The sequence below is a fragment of the Daucus carota genome, chromosome 8 (assembly GCF_001625215.2).
Source record: "Daucus carota subsp. sativus chromosome 8, DH1 v3.0, whole genome shotgun sequence".
Taxonomy (NCBI): Eukaryota; Viridiplantae; Streptophyta; class Magnoliopsida; order Apiales; family Apiaceae; genus Daucus; species Daucus carota.
In genome coordinates this window covers 32805764-32824253 of record NC_030388.2, presented here as the reverse complement: position 1 = coordinate 32824253, position 18490 = coordinate 32805764, and the positions used below count along the sequence as shown (strand labels likewise).

Below are 18490 nucleotides of genomic sequence, written 5' to 3'. Positions count from 1 at the left end.
TTGAAACAGCCAAAATCCATACATAAAACTCATACCTAATACCCGGAGAGCACAAACCAAACGATCCCTAAAGGCGTTTACCGCCCTCCTCTTTGGTAACTTGCATTTCCCTGTTGTGCAAGTGCAAATTCCCACATGACAACTAGTCGTGTTTATTCAACTATCCAAATACTATGCGAAAACAAACCCCAACTTCTAAAATTATAAAAGACATAACAGTCTCGCAAAACTACCCAGAAACGATGTTCAAACAAACCGCAACTTCTAAAATAAACAGGCATAACAGTCTCGTAAAACAAACATTTCCCAATTATATCGAATTCACTTCTTCTATTCCAGTCATATGGCATATCTCACTGTATTTCTCAATGACAAAATCTGCAAAAAGAACAGATCTCACTATAAAGAGTCGCGATAATTGGCTATGGATTAGAACAGTCAAACTCTCAAATAATCCACACAATACCAGTCAGTTCAGGCGTGCTGACAAATTTTACTGGCTCTTTGGTTTTATGCTCTCAGCAGCATCTTAAAATTGTTTTACAATACACTAAGCTTTCCTCCAAGTTTGAACATGAAGTCACGAGATAGATGCATAAATATTAAATACACATACAGATACAGCACAATAAATTAATCCAAGCTCTTTGGATTAACTGCTAACAGCCACTTGACAATAAGCCTGTATGAGTGGTTGATCATTATACTGTTTTGTATTAGCTGTGACAAGGAAGCATCTTAGTTTTATACGTAAAGAAGTCACAACAGTTTAAAACTTCACTTTTTCCCCAATAATGTAGCATATAAAATATCACCGAAACATAGAAGGGAGACTAGATTTGAATAAGTCAATCTGAAAATAATTAATTACAACCTACTGTATAAAACACATTCACTAAAATAAGAAAAGGAGAAAAAAAATAGAGCTAGATTACTGTCATTTATACAAAACAGGGAGGAAAATTGAACTACAAAAAATATTTCATCCGATCATCTCTTCTCATAGCATTATATACAGCTTGGACCTGGAAACACGGTGAAGCTCGGATATATTAGTTCAGATGTTGAGAATAGCTACATATAACTCTATGATTCTTCTTAAAAGTGTCTGTATATGCATAATTTTATATAATCCAGTTTAGCAGAATGCATAGACTGCCGTGTGCTGCAGGTTGTATAGATATTAAAATACAGATTGTTATTTTTTTCAGTTATATTATTTATTTTAGGCCCATTAGAATGAGCAGAATAGGCATATAAACTTAACACAAAGGAGAGAGGGAGAGAAAGATGACCTGCTCACTGGAATCAACATGAACCGGTCCAATATTAACAGAGATATATTTTCCCCCCGATGATAATTTTTGCTTTACTTGTCCCTGAGGAGAGAAAGTAAAGATGAATATAGGTTCAAAACCAGTAAAATGGTGCTAAAAACAAGTGGTACATTGCACAAATTACAGCTTTCTTCCAAGTCCTAAATCAACCAGAGGTTGGACATAGGTGCTTGGCTTCTATCATTACTTGATGCAAGCTCCTTGTTAAATTACTTTTTATTACCTAAACAAAGTGATTAAGCAGAAGGACTATAAGCCTGTGGAAGAATGTACACAACATGTTGTTACTCACCAGGGTAATTTTATGTTTCTGAGATACCAATTTTTTTACTAGAATGCCAACATCCAACTGCATCTACGAGAATCTTATATGTAAGTCGTGAGCCAGCAATCACATATTCAGTAACCAACTAACCATAACGCATCAAGTCAGCTATAATAAAAAAAGCCCCATTGCATCTGGCAAGAACATCTATGGCCCTCTCACTACTACTCTGTATATTAGTGGTTGGACTGTTGACCCATATGTTAAGGCATCAACGTATAATTGTATAAATATATATTTGATAATTTTGTAGCAAGAATTCAGTATCTTCTGTTTTTGATAACTTAGGATATAAAGTTTCATTCGATATTAAAAAAAATACAAAAAAAATATAACCGTTAGTAAAATATATATGTTTTTTACACCTTAATATCTTTGTCAAACATCAAAGTGACTATTATTTAGGAGCGAAGCGCTGTGTTGCCTTATTTTAGTCAAGGGCAGATACTCATAAAAGCATAAGAATCAATTTCCAAGCATAACTCATGAAGCACAATTAAGCACACTTTTGTTTTGCATACAAGTGAAACTAGTGAAAACAATTCTTGTGTATATACTTAATGGAATAATTTATTGTTGGCTCAGCTAGTTAATAATATGATAGCACATAGCTAGTCTTGAAGGAGAAGATGTACAGATCGCTAGACATCAATCAACCAAGTTCAACAAGTCATCTTTGGTTTTATATAAGGCTCACGTCTAGAAAAAGAAACTGAGTTTGGTAAATAGGGTAGCAAGAAGACTCATTAATGGGCAATCCCAATGGAAAACAACTTGATTTGGAGAAAGGCAGAAGCTGCAATTATACATTTTTGTGTGGAAGCGACACAGATGCAATTGTTCAAATGAGGTTCGCCATTCCAGAATCTGGGAATGGAACCACCAAGATTCGACGCATATGTATTAAGTTTACACGAAATATACTAAGATTCAACTCCTGTATAGTTGATTGATCTCAAGTTTCTCATTTCATTTGGTTTTTACTTCCATAAATATAATACTAATATTTGGTCAAGGCAAAATGACTCTTCACACCTACCTCCTCTAATCTTGCAGTTGGAGTAGCACTTCATCCCTACAAATGCTATCATGAATCAACATCATCTCACAATGAAAACAGCACCACTAATTAGCAGGCCAACAGAATTGACTTTAGCATATTTGATGAAGCACCGAATCTTGATTTATTCGCTACTTGAGACTTGTGGTGCATGCGCCTAGGTTTCTGTACTCTATGTATTTGTTGATTACTAATTACTAAACATTCTCTCCTAATTGCAGTGAGCATAAAAAACTAAAAATAGGATTTCAACCAAAAGCAACTCTATTTTTGTTTTTAAGCTTAATGATAGTGAGTGGCGCAAAAATCATACAAGCAGCTGGAAGCAGAAATAGCTGGTGAACTACAGGTCAATTATAGTGAATAAAAGTTTTACTCCTTTGAACAGGTATAGACCCTTTAAGATCCAAAACGTTTATCGATTCTAGGGAAACTCGGCCCAATCTTCTACTAAAAGGATTGAGCTCCTAAGTGATAAAGATATAAAGAAGAACTTGGAATTTGTAGTGGATTGTGTATCATTATACCTGATTTAATTATGTGAAGTGAATACATTTAAAATTTCCTAGATCTAAGATGCGAACTCTCAATATACTTCTAATGTACTAGTTCAGCCTTCTAATTTACTTTCATGTTCTTAGGCCAGGCATGGTGAGATAAGAGTATCCAGTCGGCAATATTTTTTTCTTGACCTAGAATTCTTGTGCCCTCCAAGTCCTCTAGAGGGTTCAACTGAAAAGAGTTCTTGTGCGATTCATGTCTTCCCCTTCTTATGACCCATATTTGTTTCTTACTTCCAAATTGTTCGCTGGTCTTTTCATTATGCAGAAACAATGGTTTTACCACTACAATCTCGAAAACATATCCAAAGGTGTTTGGCCATTGTACTACTATAATTTGATTGCTTATAAATCTTTACACAGTAACAGTTTCTTGTACATAATTCAGATTAGAATAAGAAATAAGCTATAAATGAGTTTCTTTACTTCTGAGACCCAATAGGCAGCTGAACAACACACAAAAAAGTCTAGTATAAAAGCCTTCAATCCTCAACTCAAGGTACCCAGACAACGATATCCAAATAATTGTTGAGGGGTGACTGATGCTTTAATTGGTCTCCCTATGTACTTATAGAAGTGTCAAGATTAGATACTTGGGTCAATCTGACTATTATTCATAGATGAGTTTGACCTTGGTTTACATAACTTCTCTACTAGAGGTTGAACTTTAAAAATATATTATCTGGGCACCGGCCATTCCAAAATTTCCAACTCTTGCTGCGTTTTTTAGTTGGCTTTTAGCTAAATGAAATTTTAATAGAGACACAATAAAATATACCTAGACTAGTAACAGTGTGACACTGTGCTCATGATGAGTGTAGACTGATGATGTAAATAGAGAATACAAATAGACAACCAACTACACAGCCTGATATTATTCCCATTTTTACAATTTAATGACTGAACCACTAAAGCATCAACTATCAAAAATAGTTTTGCATAAAAAGATTACCTCTGGAATTGGCTGCTTAAGAACTGTTTCAACGGCAACAACCATAGCTTGCACAAAATCATTGCCTCCAGTTCCTATTGCTGTAAACCCTCTAACCGTTGGGTAGATATTTACCTGTAAAAGGATTTGCATTAAGCCATCAGCAAAGTTCGTCATATATCGAGCAGCATCCTAAATTGTAAACCTTGATATTAGCCCCATAATAACCTTTTGTAAGCTATTTGAGGGTACTAACCTATTCATTTTACACAAGCAGGTCCCAACTGACATTCACTATCTTAAATTTGGTACTACTGTATGTGCGGACTTGCTAAAGAATGTACTAAACAAGACATGTGCAAACGAGCATCTGATGATATTAGCGTTTTTTATACCTTCTGATCAAGGGTGAGCCACTCATTAGTTGCATCGTCTGTCACTGTACCCCCAATAACCACATTTGTAGTTTGCCCAATTCTCCCTTCAGTCTTTGACAACTCTGCGACAATATCATCACTTAGGTCTTTCTGTAGAGCTTGCACTCTCTAGAAATGCATAATACATTATATAAATCCAGAACCAATCATAAGCATTATATCTAACAGTTTCTACTCAATTGTATAGAACACCACAGATAATTGAGCTAACATTCATACTTTGAGAAAACACACCAAATCTATCACACAAAAAAAACAATACAGTTAACAAATAATTGTGACTGTGGCTATGTGCACTTGAAAATGTTCAATTAATGTTACCTAATACATGGGAAACCTTGCCCATATGTTCAAGAAAATAGCACAATGAGTAAACCCAGTTTATTACTTGAAAAGGTTATAACTTTGTATTGGCAATTCTAGAAACCAGAACAGAAAAGTTTCTAGATTCTACAAACAACGGTAACATGCATATTCTTTACATAATGAACTACATACAATGCACAATTGAGGAACCAATCAAGAATCGCATAAAGCAAACTATCATAATAACATACACACATATACATACAAAAGTATCTAGAAATTATGATCAGTATTGGAAGAAAAGATGAACCTGATATGGCCTTAAGAACAGCTTCTTGAGGAGGGCCTTGGTCCTGGTCAGGGTCAAATTCATCATCTGAAGAAGGGTTTTGAGTATGAGTGCATTTCAAATCATGGGTCTTTCTTGAAAACTCATATAAATTTCTAGTCTTGAAGATTCTACAGCCAAAGCACCTCAAACTAGTAGTATCTGATGTTGTGGGTAAGCTCAAAATAGATGGCACAAAGTTTGAGATGGAATTGCAAGGCAAACTTGGCCATGGCTCTGTTAAGAAGATTGGTCTCAACCCAGTTCCACATGCCATCTTTCTTGATCTTTCTGATTATATTTTTTGTTCTGAATTGTATTCCTCTTGGTTGTGTGTTTATCTTGTACTACTCCTTGCCCACTGTGATAATTTGAGGATTTTCATTTTTTTCGCTGCTTTTCATTTTCTTTACAAAAATAAAAAAATGCAATTATATAAGTGAAGAAAAGAATAAAAAATACAATTGACTTATCATATGTAATAAATAATTCAACTTTATATCAAAATTATATGTTTTTTGAAAAATTATTCCTGAAATAAATATGTTTATAATATGATTTCAATATTAAATCATTTATAATATTTATGTAAACATGTAAATATATTTTTGGTACTACTTATTAGCAATATCTATTATCCATATAATCCATATAAATAAATATATTTGTATCTTTTTTGAAAACAATAAATATATTTGTATTAAAAGTTAAACTACACGAAGGCTCTGAGCTCGACTCCAATGGCTCTGTTCCGCCTTTGTAAAGCTACACGCAGGCTCCGAGCCTCCACCCTCTCTCTTCAATTGACCCGACCCGTATTATCTCCCCCAATTCCAAACCCTAAAACCCCATCTCACTCTTCTTCACAATCATTCACTACCAATCTCTTCAATGCACTCCCCACACACACTTGTTGCCTCCCTAATTGCATATATATACAAGAAAATCACAACTTCAGGGCTTTTAATTCGACCCAATTGGTGAAGAATGCTGGCATATCAACATTGGGTTATGAGAAAAAAGACGAGAATGAGAAAAAGGAGGAGAGTAAAATAAAGGGGTGTTCTTGGATTGATTTGTATTTGCCGAAAAATTTGGCGGGTTATGCTCATTTAGCTAGGTTGGATAAGCCTATTGGGACTTGGTTACTTGCTTGGCCATGTATGTGGTATGCCCTTCTCTTTCTTCTCTTTCTTGCTTTAGTTTGTGTTAATTTATAGGAAAGATTGCAACTTTGTTATGTACAATGTGTTATTTATGCGAAAAGATTGCACTTTGTTATGTACATTGTATCAAAAAGATTGCGAGTTTATTGGGTGCAATGTGTTGTATATGTTATGTACATTGCACAGTGTGTTACATGTACAATATGTAATGTATGTGAAAATTTTGTGATTTTACTCTGTACAATGCGTCGTGTGTATCGGAATTACTGCAACTCTGCATACAATGTGTGTATTTTTTGGTACGGTATATAAGACCTTTATACCCTTTGTGTGTTGTACTTTGTGAAATAGGAAGGTATATCAGGAAGATTGCTGCTTAGGCTTAGGCTGATTTATGGTATTTATAAGCTTAGGTTGATCTCTAACTAGGCTCTAGTCATGCAGTTAAAAATTTTGGTGGTTTCCAATTCAAGTCTGTAATTGTTTGGTATTTAATAATAGTGTTGACTGGGGAGTTACTCTTGTTGATTTGACCTCTCTATCCATAGGTTACAGTTAGGATCCTCATCGAATAAACAACAATGTTTGAGACCAATAACTGAATAATGTTTAGTAAATACACGAGTTGGGGTCATTTTTTTTTGTATTGAAAGATATGCCACTTTCCGGACTGTTAGTGTTATGGATCTCTTTTCTCCTCTTGTTTACCTTTTGGTTCGGGAATGGTATGGAAAGCCTGGCTTAGAGAATGTTGTGCTTCTTCTACGAAGAGAAGAATTTGGATCTCATCAACCCATTTTTCTTCTTAGAACTTGCTTTTGCACATGAATTCTGGAAGGCTTTTTGCAGTTTTAACTTCGAAACAAGCTTTATTTTCCTTTATCTATATGGCCTTGCAGTATACTCATCAAAAATTCCATAGACAACCTGTAATCAGCAGCAATTAGGTTGAAAATAATGTTTACAAATGCAAATCTATGTGCATCTTAGATTCCAGCTTTGAAATTCTGTAGGGAGAACTGAATGCCTACATTTGTTTTATTTTTGGAAAAAGCTCCTCCACGGCTCCGAAGTGTTTGCTTTTGAGCTTGATTGTCACCTGCAAGTACATATGAGAAACACTGAAACAGTACCATATGTTGAAAAGATCATATAACCTGCTAGCTAATGTTTTTTTGTAAACCTGAGATTTCTTATTTACGTCGATCAACACATGTAATCATGCAAGGGAAAAATTTTAATTGAACCAAACACTTTAGTTCCAACCTATAGAATAATAACAAGAGGTGCATTAGCTTTTTGGTGTTTCTGTTTATGTATTTTGCAACCTGATTTGATCCCTCAATTGGAGAAATCATGGAACAGGCTGTGCATATTTTGCCGACTTATAGCCTGAATGTAGGACTTGCCTTTATAAGTATGTTGCAGCAAATCACTTACCCAAAGCCATGTATTTATTATATAGGCCTGATCTTCTTTCCTTCTTTCTAAGCTGTTGGTTCTAATGATGCTTTTCCTCATAAAGCTAATCTACATGGTAAACGTTAGTATAGAATTTTTTAGAGAAGTCAAAAGAGTGTGTTGAATTTTATAAAATATTGTCCGTTATATAGCAAACTATTTGACCAAAAGGATCATTTATAGTGATGGTTTCAGGGACCACCTATATTGCTGACCTAAAACAATATGTATACCAGTTGCAGCAGCAGCTGTTCGACTAAGTAGATCACTTGGACTCGTAATTATGTAGTTGATGCTCAGGACATATTAGTTTGTTTGTCATTCTAATTATAGGCTTGACCGGTGAGTTACTGCCTCCAATTCAACCTTTTTAGCACAAGATTGTAGGTAGGGTACTAAGAGGTTGCATCTAATTAGTAAATTAGTAGATTATATTATGGATTTTGTGTGATTTTAGATCTCCCTCAAACTTATTTGAGCCTCATTTTTGTTAATTATCCTTCAAATCGTAGTTAGAGACTAAGGAATTACTGGCCATCAGGCCCACTCAGCTATTGACTTCAAAGAAAATAATGTTAACTCATAAGCAGAGACATGAGTTTTTCTCATCGAAAATTTCATGCACATTATAGCATGAGCATTTTAATGAACCGGAAGCTAATAAGCTGTAACATTTAAAACCTTCTTAAAACCTTAACACTTTACACAAATCCCTCTAGGGATTGGATTTTGCCTACATCCCACAACTGAAATTATCTGATGCAGCTTAAACTAATACTAGCATCAGAATTTTTTATTACTCGAAACCAAATATAGAAACGTAGTAATATAATAGATATGGATATAAATAAAGAAAAGAAGTCTCCTTTGATTGCCATTTATCGTCATACTTGGACTCCTAACAAAATTTAGGGAGAGTTACCATAAATCTAAACTGTTAACATAATAAGCATATTCATATCTATTACATATCCTGTCATATGAATAACCAGGTTCAACAATGAAAGGAAGAGAGCTGATTCAAGTCATATATGCAGTAGACGAGTCTCTATGTCTTTATGTCTCATGAAATAGGAAATCTGTAGTATAACTTCATACTTTTACATCACTGTAAGCCTGCAACTAGATGTTTTGAATATAATTGATTTCGATTTGTTTACTCATTTGCTAGTTTAGGTCCATAAATTTGGCAGCATCGCCTGGGAGCTTTCCTGATTTTAAAATGATGGCCCTATTTGGTTGTGGGGCTTTTCTGCTAAGAGGTGCAGGATGCACAATAAATGATCTCCTTGACCGTGATATTGATACAAAGGTAATTAATAATTAAGTTTGGCAGACTAAATACATAATTTATCATAAAGGTTGTATGTAACTATACATGAACAAAATTGTGCATGCACTTTTGATAGAAAAACGAAACAAATCTCTTTTTGTTGTACAAAAGCAGTATGTCTATTTATATTCTCAAATTTTGTCGAAGGGCTATAATTCTAGATGACTTCTTGCAAATAGGAACACATATACTTGGGCTGATGGTAGTATATCTGTATGCATTTTTCAAGTCCTTTTCTGTACCATGAAAACCACAGGAGTACTGAAGTTCATGTATTGTCTAGATGATTTGCTTGTTAATTTTTCTCTATTGAGTTATTCATAGCTTGTCATTGAAGGTCACTGTAGATGCTGAAATAAAGATTTTATTCTCCGGTCATGCATAGATCCATTAGCCTTTTTAGTTGTCTGTAGACGTGTCTGTTTTTCTCAATTTACAATTTTACATATTGCAGGTAGAACGCACAAGGTTGAGACCAATTGCAAGTGGTGCTTTGACAAGGTTTCAAGGGCTTTGTTTTCTTGGAATCCAACTGTTTTTGGGTCTTGGCATCCTCCTTCAATTGAATTCTTATAGGTTTACCTTTTGAATTTTTTGATTGGTTTGTTCCATTAATTCTATTTTTACTATAGCTATTATCATAAGAAAGTTATTTCAGTTTTGATAGAAACTTAAGGAAACCAGTGATGCTTCAGTATTGTAGCTCAGAATGATGGGAATTTCTTCATGTTATAGAGGCATTATTAAGTTATCTAAAATACTTATGCTTGCGTCCCAAATTAACAAATTCATTTACACTTTTTTGGTGTTTAAAATCATGCATGCTTTCATGTTCGAGTGTCCAGTGTATAGCATGGGTTGGGTACGGAGATATTTTTGGCAAGTCAGGGTGACAGAGATTGAAAGAACAGATGTCTACTTTTATTATACTGTGTTGAGTAGTGATACTGCGATAGTAATATCACCATCACTATTAAAAAAACAGCAAAATCTAAACCAGCGTTTTCGCTTAACTTTGCTGCTGTTAAGATATCTTTACATTCCTTTATGTCCATACCCACATAACTAAAGTGTGTAATTTGTCTTCATTATGACAGTCAAATGTTAGGAGCTTCATCCTTGCTTCTGGTCTTTACTTATCCTCTCATGAAGCGGTTTACATTTTGGGTAACATCTCTAATCTATATCCTCCATTATATACTCTTTTTTTTTTGCCTAAACAGTACTATAAGTTTCATGCATCTCACGGATTGTATTTATCAATTATAATGATGGTGCAGCCTCAAGCCTATCTTGGTTTAACTTTTAATTGGGGTGCTTTGTTGGGATGGGCTGCTATTAGAGGAAGTCTTGATCCTACCATAGTGTTCCCACTTTACCTTTCTGGAGTGTGTTGGACACTTGTCTATGATACCATATATGCGCATCAGGTATTCATATATGTGTCTCTGACTTTGTGAGTTTATTTTATTTGTGGTCACTTTAGAGCAAGGAACGAGTGGGAATAAAATAAAGGGGCGTCTGCAGCAACCATGCATCACCTAGTTCTTGTAAACACCGCTCACAAGCTAGTATAGCCAAATATCTTGATCTGTAAATATGCGCTAAATCATGCACCGGCACAAAAAAATTAAATAGCTATTCCTATTGCAATTTCTCTAGGATAAAGAAGACGATATGAAAGTAGGTGTTAAATCCACTGCTCTCCGGTTTGGGGATACCACGAAAGAATGGATTAGCGGGTTTGGAACAGCTTGCATTGGTGGCCTGACTCTTAGTGGATTTAATGCTAATATTGGTAAGATTTTCCATATGTTGCATACTTAGCACTAGCAACTTAGTATACTGACAGTGAGAACTCTATCCTCTTTTTGTATTTTGTACGGGGCAGGATGGCCATACTTCATATTTCTAACGGCTGCCTCCGGCCAATTAGCATGGCAGATTTGGACGGTTGACCTATCATCCCGAGCTGACTGTAATCGAAAGTGAGTATAGTTACATAAACGTACAATAAGTTTGCACGCACATGAGTTGTAGATCCTCAAAAACAGCTTGTTAAATCTCTTCAATAGTATTACAGACCAAGAATAGGGAAATGACAGAACCTCAAGGTTGATGGTTCAAGATCCTCGATTCCTCTTACTTTGGCACATTATAAATTTGTATTTGGGTGCTTGACATTATTTTAATTATGGCAGATACTCATTCTGAGCCAATTGGCAATAAAATTCCTCTTATTTTTCTTATCAGGTTTGTATCCAATAAGTGGTTTGGCGCAATGATATTCAGCGGAATATTATTTGGACGACTGATGCCATAAATTATAAGGTAATTTCAAGCTAAATCATAAGGTAATGCCATATATACAGATTTGTATATATTGAATTATAATGTACAGATCTGTATATATTGATTGGGGAGTTTACTAAATAGTGAAAATCAAAGTCAGGATATTTTGTAAAAATCTTCACATCATATTACTAAAGTTGAATGAATTCTCAATTATGTTGGTCTATATAATGCGTTGTTAACTACTTTTTTCATTTGTTTTTTTCCATTTCAGATATCGGCCTTTAAATTATCGTCAGGCACTTGGCTATGTGTTATCTTTTAATCAGATTTCAATTGGTAATTGGTGTCCATGCTGCACACATCCCAAATCTCCAAGCTGCCATATCATGTTGCAAAACTGATCTGCATTTGCTTGTAAGGCCCGAGAGTGGAACAGAACTTTATGAAAGTGCTTCCAATGATCATATCATTATACTGAAAATTGATAGGTTTAATTACAAAAGCATATATATATATGTGCTATAGTAATCTCAGAAACATTTTTTGTCAACCACTTCAGGCCCCTTATCTGAGTGGACTAATATACTAATTCTTTATGAGCTCATTGATCTGTTTTCTAGGTGATTGTAACATTCATTGGTTTTTGTTAAGAATATAAATGTAGAGGAAGGTACAAGCTTGATGAAATTATTGTTCACTCGGCAGAGCTCTCTATTTGTGCTATTCGTGTTCGTGTGCATTGTTCACACGGTTCAGTGCTGTTCTTATGGTAAGCAATTTTCCAAATGATGGCCGGATTATGATGTGATCGGGTTGGAACTAATCTCAGATGTTTACAAGTTGTGCTTTCTACTTTCTAGTTTGCTGCTCTAACCTAGTTTCTTAGATTGCCAGTCTTATGAGTGTAACTAAAGGTTAAGCTAATCGTAAAGTTAGAGAGTATTGGTAATACTAGCTGTCAAAAACAGAAATAGGGCGTGGGGAAGTAAGTATCTCCCTCACAGTGAAGTGGCATTTGGCATATAAATCTAGTAGTAAGAGATTTGATGTAATGAATTATGGAACAAAGTGGTCTGAGGTCCCGTTAGCAACTCAAAACCAATTAATTAGAAGACTAAGACATGTTGATTTGGATGTTTCTGAGGCAGCAATATGAGTCATTACAATCATGGCTAACCTGATTCCCTTGTGCAGGCATGTGGTGGCTATTATGCTTAATACAAATGTAATAATTTGTTAATGTGCATTTACCTAACAACAGAGCCCAGCGTCCATGATCACAATTCTTTTTAAACAAAAATATATGGTAATCAGCCTGTTCATAATAATTTCGTACTTGTTCGTTTCATTTCTTCGCTTAGTTGGGGAGTCAACAAGCGAAGATATATATAATTAAGCAGTCCTTGTGATGAAATAATTACTTCTCAATTGTACTACATAATTAAATTAAAGCATAATTCACGAGATATATGCACAACATAAAGCAGACAAAACATGCGTCTAGCATCCTCTGTTTCGAAAAATCATTAAAATTTTAAAATCTCACGATGTTATTGAAATAACCTGAGAGTTTCAAATAGAAACACCCCTTCAAGCTTCAACCTCCGTTGACTACTTAGACATAACAAAGCGACGACAGAAACAGGAGATGAATTATCTGTGTCTGGAAATACATGTGTAAATAGGCCCCGAATATGATAATTGTGTTTTGGGTGCATGCACTGTGCTTATGCGATCAAGGGAAACACAAATTAGATGTATAGTTATATGTAAGTAGCAAGTAGTAACATGCAGATGAATTATGATGAGGCTGTTGTAGCTTTTGATGATCGCCTTTTAATCCATTCTTATTATTATGAAAGAGTAGATTTCAAGTAAATAAATCTCTGTATCTAGCGACATACAGCTTTCTGGTATGCTAAGCATTATTACATCGACTGCGCTCGTTGATTGTAAGAGCAAGTCCAAGAGATGCCCTATATCATGTCCTAAGTTATAATTTAGGGCAATTGATGAAAAAACTTGATCCAACAATGTCCTAGTGATGCCTTATATCACTAGGACAAACTCCTCAAGCCCTATTTTTAGGGCACATCTCTCCTTGCCCTATCTTATTTTTTATTATAAATTCTCATGAACACTCTCTTTCTCTCTCTACTTTTATGTTATGCTTTAATGATGAAAAAGAGTTTTTAATAATAAAATATTATACATATTGTGAGAATAAGGCACATTGTTGGAGTTCAGTTTGGTAAAACATGTCCTAAATCACTAGGACATAATATTTTATATTATATTTAGGGCTTTCACTAGGACACTCTTGGACTTGCTCTAAATGCACTTGTGCTACCTTATTTCATCGAAAATCGGCCTGCAGTCCGCCGACCCTCTCTTGAGTACTCCTTTGAACTTGCATCACTACTTTATTCAAATGGATTTTCATATGCGGATTTTCTCTTCAAAACCTTCGCAACGGAGGGTACCATTTTCATGTAAATATTGTCCGTAAGTTATAGTTATAAGAAAAATGCTAGAGGCGCAGAATTGGCTACAGAAACATTCACATAATGAGTATGTGTCAACTTTTGATTGCAATAGCCCCTTATATATACATTAATAATACCAATTAAAACTTTCCACCTCAGCTGCCACATCATTGTGTAAAATTCTGTACTCAATTTTGTGCATGTAGCACTACTCTAGTTATAATTATAATTTAATTCATATAATAACATCGATTAATGTTGATAAATGTGTAAATCGGTTATATTTTATGAGACAGAGGAAGTGAATGTGCCGTCTATAGATTAAATATATAATTTTATCTATTCAAAATTTTATAAAATAATTTTTTTTATACATTATTATATACTAATATATTATCTGCAGATTGGATTATCAGAGTTCCATCTTCAAAAAAATTTAGCTATATATTATGTAAATCGACACTAGTGAGAATCAGTTCTGAGATCATCAATATGTTGATCAGTATGAAATTCGGGAATTTGGAGGTCCTGAGGTCAGGTAGTCTAAATGCTAGTCTTATCCAGCGAAATTTACCTCTGCATGGGTCTTAAAAGCCAAAAATACTTTTGCAAAGTCATAATCACTATGTATGTGTGATGCTAATCTTCTTCATAAATTTGGTTAAGATTAGATACCGACCTAACATCACAATGTTTGTCCATTATTAATCTATTTTAATAATCGTATAATAGCTAAATAATTGGCTCCACTTAACTAACCTACCTCTGCATGTCAATATCAGCTCGTCGGTCTTTCGAAACACTCCTCAACCATTCTATGTCATCATCCTTTCCATTTTTACATTTTTTAACAATTATATGTTTTACAAAAAACACTTGTTATAAAATATTATGTTATGAGCGAAAATCGAATTCAGAACAGACAAATCTTTGCTAGCTACTTTGAATCAACCATCGTTCTCCTTCAAAATCAAATGCGTAACCCTAATATTATAGGGCAGTAACTTAAATTTCACACAAGCTCATGAGGGCGGTACGTGCAGATATAGATTTCACGAATGTCCAGGCAGCAATATATTTATATATATATTTACGTATTACCAAAAACGCTAAGCAACATGCATGTTACAGCCCCTCATTCTAGTCTCATTCACGGTTCGTTACGCTAAATTTTCACAAACTTCTATTTAGTTTTCCCCTATAAAGGAGCCTACTCAAGGCAATTTTACGCTATCCTCATTTTGATTCACAGTTCTTCTGCATGCTGCGTGTGATTAAGCCTGCCTCTTAATTAAGCATCGATTTTTCAATAATTAAATATGAACAATGCATACGTATAATGAGCAGGATCTAGTGAGATGAACTTAGTTAGGGTTAGTAACCGACTTTACGTCATGTGCGACGACATCTTAGCTGTCTTTTAGGGTTTCAGTACAAAAAAGTTGATAATTAGTTATCGAGCATGTCATTATATGTTTAGTAGAATATATTGTAAAAAGGGTTTGTCTAGTGATTGTATATATATGGTCCTGTGTTTAAAGAAATTTCAGTCATACATATTATATACGTGGCATGACTATATAAATACGGATAAAGTCGAGCGTAGAAACATATACAAGGAGGAGGATATGAACGATATCAAGTCAAATGTAAATTAATTGGTCGACATTTTTGTGAGCCAGGAGCATCCACAAATCAAAATCTGAGGCATGCATTCTCTACCACAGACGACATCTTATAGAGATAGAGAGATGAAACTTGCTGGCTATAAGCTTCTTTTTCTTCCCACCACTGCCCCACACACGATATATCACCAATTCATTACCATTATTTCAATTTCAACCTTATCCACCTTCAGTTTTTCCTTATATAAGAGTATGGTGGTAAAGATCATATAACAAATTGTTGGTAAATCAATTCAAAATTTACACGAGCTTTTTTTTTTTTTGGATTAATCAGAAAATTTTAATTAAATCAGAGTTCACTATTTAAATCATAAAACATTTCTATAAAAATTAATCAAACACTTTTCAATAAATCTGTAAAATATTACATATAACAGCATTTTATTTAACAAATAATAGTAATAATTAATTAACTAACATTAAATCGAAGAGGAGAAAATGAATTTGAGGGACAAAATGAGTCATGGTCAAATAGGAAGTAACTTACAATGCACGTAAAGAAGACCAAGCATTTGTCCCTGGACCAGGAGGCATAAAGCAACCAGCAAATACATATCCAACTTCGCAAGTTCTTACACGATTCCGTCTTGTCCATTATACCCCCACCATGATTTTATCCACCATCCTGATCGAGGGTAATATGGTCAATTACTCCCATGGAGTAAGTACAAAGGTCTCTTGGTTAAATCCAAGTTCCAAGTGGCGAGGGATAGAGTTTGAATTGAATAAAATGTAAACTAAGGGAGGCGTGCGTTGGCGTGTTAATAAGCTTCGCACTGCCAAAAGGCATGCAATGAGTACTCGTAGTATTACTCCACGACACTGTGATGCTATCTGTGGTCAACTATCTGTCAAAGTCAACGTCATCTATACGTTTGCCAAGTTTGAGAAATTAAGATTGCACCCAACCAAGCTCTCTGCACTAGAATCTCAGCTGCATGCCTTCTAATCGCACGCACAAATATTTTATTTCTGGGATTTTGTTGAGCTGGGAACTGAATAAATTTCTCATTATGAGAATTATAATAACTTATTCGAATCAAATTTAATCGGTGAGAAAAAAGTGAATTTGATATATAGACTCTTCTAAATATTTCAATATTTATTGCCCAAAGAGGTTAAGATCCAATTCTAAAGAAAGCTTAATTTATATTTTATGTAATCATTTTTGATTAGATTTATTCATAATTCACTAATATTAATAAAATTTCTTATATATATAAAGGGTTCGGGTCCTTGGCAGTTATATGTCAGTTTAATTAACCTACAGATTTTGGGCCGTTCGATCAATATCCAACGGCCCAAAACCTATGTGCTATTTAACTGATCCACAGCTATTAGTGGCTGTGGACCACTACCCATATATAAATTCTTTAATTAAAATTAAATATTTTGTTAATCAGATTTTTTTTAGATATTATTTGTAAATACGAAGTATAGCTCTTTCTTACTTTTTTTTAGTTGAAAGAGGATTACATGTGCTTAAAATGGAAAAAATAATAATTAAGCAGAAAGGAGCAGACTTAATAGCAGGTGAAGCTAGCTAGGTAGATCACGTGCGGAGGAGTGTGCGCGTATCTAACTCGAGTTACGAGGTTCCTAACAAATGGAGAATGCGTTAAGCAACATCCTCTGTTGAGTCAGTATTAATCTATCCAGAGTAGTACATTACTTAGGGACTAATTAATATCCTTAATTGCAAATCCCCACACACACGAGAGGAATAAGGAATGAGATTTACAGATACTATCTGTACTGTACATGTTTTGCGTTGACTCGAATTCTGTCTTCATATATCATTACTTTTAAAAAACTCATACTACTGAACTAAGGAAAATAACAAGAGGATGAAATAATTTTAACCACAATATTGCTAGTTTCCTGTTTAAAAACACTAATTAATAAATTCTCAGATACTAAATATAAACGGCACGCAAGAGTCAAGATAGTGAGACAGGAGGAGCTGGCTAAGGAACCCGTCACCGGCAGTAAAGGTGGTCGCAGCCGGCCCTCCACCTTCTCCGCCGTGCCGCATGTTCCTTGTTTCCGTAATCTCATATACGTGACACTTTGTTTTTTACTATCACTTGTTGTTTTATGACAAAATTTAGTCATTTGTTCCCCCGAATAAATTAAATATATGTATACAAAATTTGTATAGTAATAGGGATTTGGTAATAAGATTTTTCGATACTATATCAACTTAATAAAATCTGGGATGATAAAAATTATTTTTCATTTAAATTATTCAGTATGTGATTTTATTGTAAGAATACAACATGATCCTTTCTTCTAACATTTTCAGAATTTGAAAAAACCATACACATAACATATATAACATGATAACACACAGACTTGGATTTGACTCCTTGCATGTCCGTTTAAAGAAAAATGTCAGAATCCTGTAATCCTATAAACCCTTTACTCAGCACTATTAAAATTTTAATTTAAATATTTATCATTAATTCAAAGAAATAAGTAAATAAAGGATAACGACGGATTAAGAATATGAATAGAGCTAGTGTCCGAAACGCATCAAGCAGAAACGTAAACAAGTGTAGTATCCCAGTGGACGTTACCGCTTTTTCTTTTTCTGTACTTGAACGTTTTGCAGCTAATCGTACTCTTTTGTAAGTCCTGCGTGGCACCGCATGCAGATTCCACGTATTTCAATTATGCTCATAAAGCACGATTAATTGCCACGTGGCTGTTTCGCATCAGAGACGTGCATTGGTAATCGGGAACAACCTACCTGTCTCCAAACGTCCCAACAAATCTGC

The 18490-nt window shown here is 34.5% G+C and overlaps 2 protein-coding genes across 4 annotated transcripts; one reads left to right on the top strand and one right to left on the bottom strand.

The window, feature by feature from the left end:
- Nucleotides 1-811: 811 nt before the first annotated feature.
- LOC108199568 (uncharacterized) lies at nt 812-5647 on the bottom strand. Its single transcript, XM_017367443.2, has 5 exons — nt 5267-5647; nt 4609-4712; nt 4235-4348; nt 1296-1379; nt 812-1025 (listed from the first exon to the last, which is right to left on the bottom strand). The coding sequence occupies exons 1-5, from the start codon at nt 5559-5561 to the stop codon at nt 969-971; spliced, it is 654 nt and encodes a 217-aa protein (XP_017222932.1). The 5' UTR covers nt 5562-5647; the 3' UTR covers nt 812-968.
- Nucleotides 5648-5973: 326 nt separating this feature from the next.
- Nucleotides 5974-12243, top strand: LOC108199565 (4-hydroxybenzoate polyprenyltransferase, mitochondrial). 3 transcript variants are annotated; one of them, XM_017367441.2, is made up of 9 exons: nt 5974-6452; nt 9088-9223; nt 9699-9820; nt 10342-10411; nt 10525-10674; nt 10907-11042; nt 11136-11232; nt 11498-11575; nt 11811-12243. In XM_017367441.2, the coding sequence occupies exons 1-8, from the start codon at nt 6025-6027 to the stop codon at nt 11565-11567; spliced, it is 1209 nt and encodes a 402-aa protein (XP_017222930.1). In that variant the 5' UTR covers nt 5974-6024; the 3' UTR covers nt 11568-11575; nt 11811-12243. The 3 variants fall into 3 exon arrangements, with proteins under 3 accessions (XP_017222930.1, XP_063938845.1, XP_063938844.1); XM_064082775.1 differs by having other exon boundaries at nt 6308-6445; nt 9083-9223; XM_064082774.1 differs by having other exon boundaries at nt 6312-6452; nt 9083-9223.
- The last annotated feature ends 6247 nt before the right edge of the window (nt 12244-18490 follow it).